Source organism: Elephantulus edwardii, unplaced genomic scaffold (assembly GCF_000299155.1).
Source record: "Elephantulus edwardii isolate Elephantulus edwardi_28Jun2011 unplaced genomic scaffold, EleEdw1.0 scaffold00268, whole genome shotgun sequence".
In the NCBI taxonomy this organism is placed as follows: domain Eukaryota; kingdom Metazoa; phylum Chordata; class Mammalia; order Macroscelidea; family Macroscelididae; genus Elephantulus; species Elephantulus edwardii.
In genome coordinates, this window is record NW_006400018.1 from 1709154 (window position 1) to 1712521 (window position 3368).

Sequence of the window (3368 nt, forward strand, 5' to 3'; positions counted from 1 at the left end):
AGTTGCTGGGAGCGTTGCCCTGCAGCGTCAGGATGAATTCTTGCTCAGCTCCTCTGCCTACAGATGGAGAAACTGGGGCCAGTGGTGGAGGTGGGCTAAAGGTCATTGCTAAAGGTCACTTGGACAATAGCAGAGCCAAAACCAGAAGCTATGTCTTTCGATTCCAGATGTCGGGGTACATCCTCCATGCACACAACCCCCAAAACTTCTGACAAGTCGAACTCAACTCCTAGCAGCTCGGCGCGCCATCAGGTTTCTGATTCAGTAAATCTTTATGAGAGGAGACTGCTCGTTGTTTTCCAAAGGAGTAGCTGGTGGGTTCAAACCACCAACCTTTAAGTTAGCAGCAGAACTTGTGACATAGTCCAGTCACCAGAGCCTCGACACAGCTAGCTATGATCAAAAGGACAGTCTCCAGTCAGTCACAACTCGGGTCCACCTGGGCGGACCTGAGGTCTTGCGTTCCCTCATCCCAGTCCCCTGGACAGGAGGACCCACTGGTCCTGTCAGAGTCCTGACAGAGACCACAGGGTTGTGAGGGGCCCTGGGAGCACGAGGCCTACAGCCCTACAAGGCCCAGAGCCCTCTCCCTCCTTGGTAAGCAGGCTCTAATCTTTCCCAACCCATCACCTCTTTCTGCCCATTCTGCCTTCATGCTGACCAGATCCACCCCCAGCCCCTCCTTCACCCAGGCCCAGTCCAGCGCCAGCCAAGTAGGGCCTGACCTCTTGGCCCCCTGCATGACATCAACCACTGTTGCCATGGTGATGGAGGCCTGGCAGCATCTCCCAGGGCCTCTAGACTGGAGGTTTTAACATTTTCTTTCTTCCTTGAAATCTTTCATTTTCCCCTTAGCAACAAGGAGTAATGCCAAAGCAGCAAAAAGGGACTAAGAGGCAGAAACAGAGAAAAGTAGATGCGAGATAGAGGGAGGGAAGGAGGGAGCCATGGAGGGGGGCAAAGTGGACCAGCATCAGCAAAAGGACAGAGAAAGGTCAACCCAGCTTGAAGGAGATTCAAAAGCATCAGGAAGTCTCCCAAAGCGAAGAATGATGGAAGAAAGAGGCTGGAGGAGACAGACAGCTTAACCAAGGGAGTTGGGCAGCTGGTAGACAGGGAGTGAGTTACGGCAAGACGGAAGAACAGCCTGCAATCACCAAGCTGTTTCTGATGACGAGTGCTTGTCCCCCAGACAGACAGGACTCAACAGTTGGCCAGGGTCAGCCTGACTCAGAGCTAAGACACACAGATGAGGGGGGGCAGTGCCAGTGGGAGTCCAGGGTCCCTGTAGTGAGAGGAGCCAGTGCCCCAGAGCTTATAAATAAACAGGCGCGTGGGAAAAGCATTCTTTCTCCAAGAAATATAATTTATGTTTACAGCCAGGGTTTGGTTGTGTTTTTTTGTTGGTGTTTTTTTTTTCTTTCTCCTAAAGAAAAGCACGACCTTGTGGGGCTCCTGCCCCCAACGGTGTCCCTGAGAGTCCCCAGCCCCGGGCTGGCCCCCTCCTCCCATTATTGCTTGGATGGGAAAGCGCTGGTCCTGGGAACGGCAGTGGGAGGCCTCCATTCCTCACCCCCTCTAGGCTGTCCTTGGTGACAGAGTGGAGGCACACAGTGCCTGTCCCGTGCCCCTCACCGTGCCAGGCGCACTGGCTGTGCCCAATTAAGGGAATAGAGAGTGCAGGCAGGGGGCGAGGCTCCGGAGCAGCCTCCCCAAGTGGAGCCTCCCTCCTGGGCGCAGGGGGCCGGAGAGGCACAGTGGCTGCGTTTCCAATTGGACAGCTGGAAGACTCTGGCTGTGGGGAAGGAGCCAGAGCGCTTTCCCAGCAAGATTCCAGGCACAGGCTGGGAGAAGGGGGGGGGGCGAAGAAGAGGGATCCTGCCTTCTGTCTCCCCTTCCCCAAAGACAAGGGGTCCTGGGGAGGGAGGTATGTGCAATAAGCCCCAGTAAAGGGGTCGGGCAGCTATGGTGTTGGAGCCCCAAACCCAAGTTTCCCCCTTCCGTTCTTGGGCACCAGCCCCTGCCTGGGGCTCTGCCTCACCCCGGAGGTAGTGGCTCCTGAACCAGAAAGGATGGGCCCAGGCAAGCCAATCCCCAGAAGCAGGAGAGTGGTGGGCACCCAGACTCAGCAAGAGGAGAGGAGGCCACAGGCAGCGAGGGCCTTGGCTCCAGGACAGAGCTGGCACCTCTGTTGTACTGTTAGTGGTCCCATCAAGGACTGGATGGCGAAGGGACTTCTTGTTCTGACGACAGCTGACAATCAGCCATGAGTCTTCTTAACACCCCTGAAGTGTCTGAAGATGGCCCTCGGGCCTGCCTGTGCCCAGCAGCTCATCCAAAGCGGCCTCTCTGTTGCTCCAAGTAGGAGCCCACCGGTCCCACAGACCCGGCAGCCAACGTTTCCCTGAGCCCCTCCTTCTATAAGGCTGAAGTCCACCCCTTCTGAGCGCAGGTTCAGGTGCCCAGTCCCGGAGCGGCTTCCAGGGCGCGGAGGCTGCCCCCCGCGCGCTCCAGGGCCCCAGCACCACCGCCCCCTATCAGCAGTTCCTCCTCCTCCTCGTCCTCGAAGGCTCGCACAGGGCGCCGCGGCTGTGGCCGGGGCGTGGGTTCGTCGCGCTCGGCCATGCGCTCGACGGCTCCCTCGCCCACGAGGAAGACGGTGTCAGCGACGCGTGGCGGCCCGGTGACCGGATTGTGGTCATAGGAAAAGACGCGCAGGGCGCGCAGCGGGTGCAGGTCGGGGAAGCCGCCCAGGCGGTTGCGGTCGAGGTCGAGGATGTGCAGGCGGCCCATGCGCAGCAGCGCGGGCGGGAACTCCTCGAAGCGGTTACCGTAGAGCCAGAGGCCACGCAGGCCAGTCATGCGCGGCAGCTCGGCGGGCAGCGCGCGCAGCCGGTTGTCGCCCATCTGCAGCGACTGCAGCGCCACCAGGCGCAGCAGCGGCCGCGGGAAGCGCCGCAGGAAGTTGCCCTCGATCCAGAGGCAGCGCAGGCTCTGCAGCTGCGCGAAGTCGGCGGGCAGCGCCAGCAGCCGGTTGCTGCCCAGGTAGAGGCGCGTGAGGCGCGGCAGGCGGCACAGGCCGTCGGGCAGGCGCTCGAGCTTGTTGAAGTCGAGCGCCAGGATGCGCAGCTCGCGCAGCTCCTCGATCTCCTCGGGCAGCTCGCGCAGCCCCGTGCCGCTCACGTACAGCTTCTGCAAGCGGCTCAGCGCGCACACGGCGCTGGGCAGCCGCCGCAGCCGCCGCCCGCTCAGCTCCAGCTGCTGCTCGCCGCTGCGCAGCTGCTCCTCCGCGTCCGACGGCAGCTCGTCCGGCGTGGACTCGGCGATGCCCATGGTCACGGGCCCCTGCCGGGGCCACCGCCGCCGCC

At 61.0% G+C, this 3368-nt stretch overlaps 1 protein-coding gene across 1 annotated transcript; it reads right to left on the reverse strand.

Annotated features, from left to right (window-relative positions):
* Nucleotides 1-2454: 2454 nt before the first annotated feature.
* LRRC10B (leucine rich repeat containing 10B) lies at nucleotides 2455-3333 on the reverse strand. The gene has a single exon (XM_006899837.1). It carries the CDS (start codon nucleotides 3331-3333, stop codon nucleotides 2455-2457), a length of 879 nt encoding a protein of 292 aa, XP_006899899.1.
* Nucleotides 3334-3368: the final 35 nt, after the last annotated feature.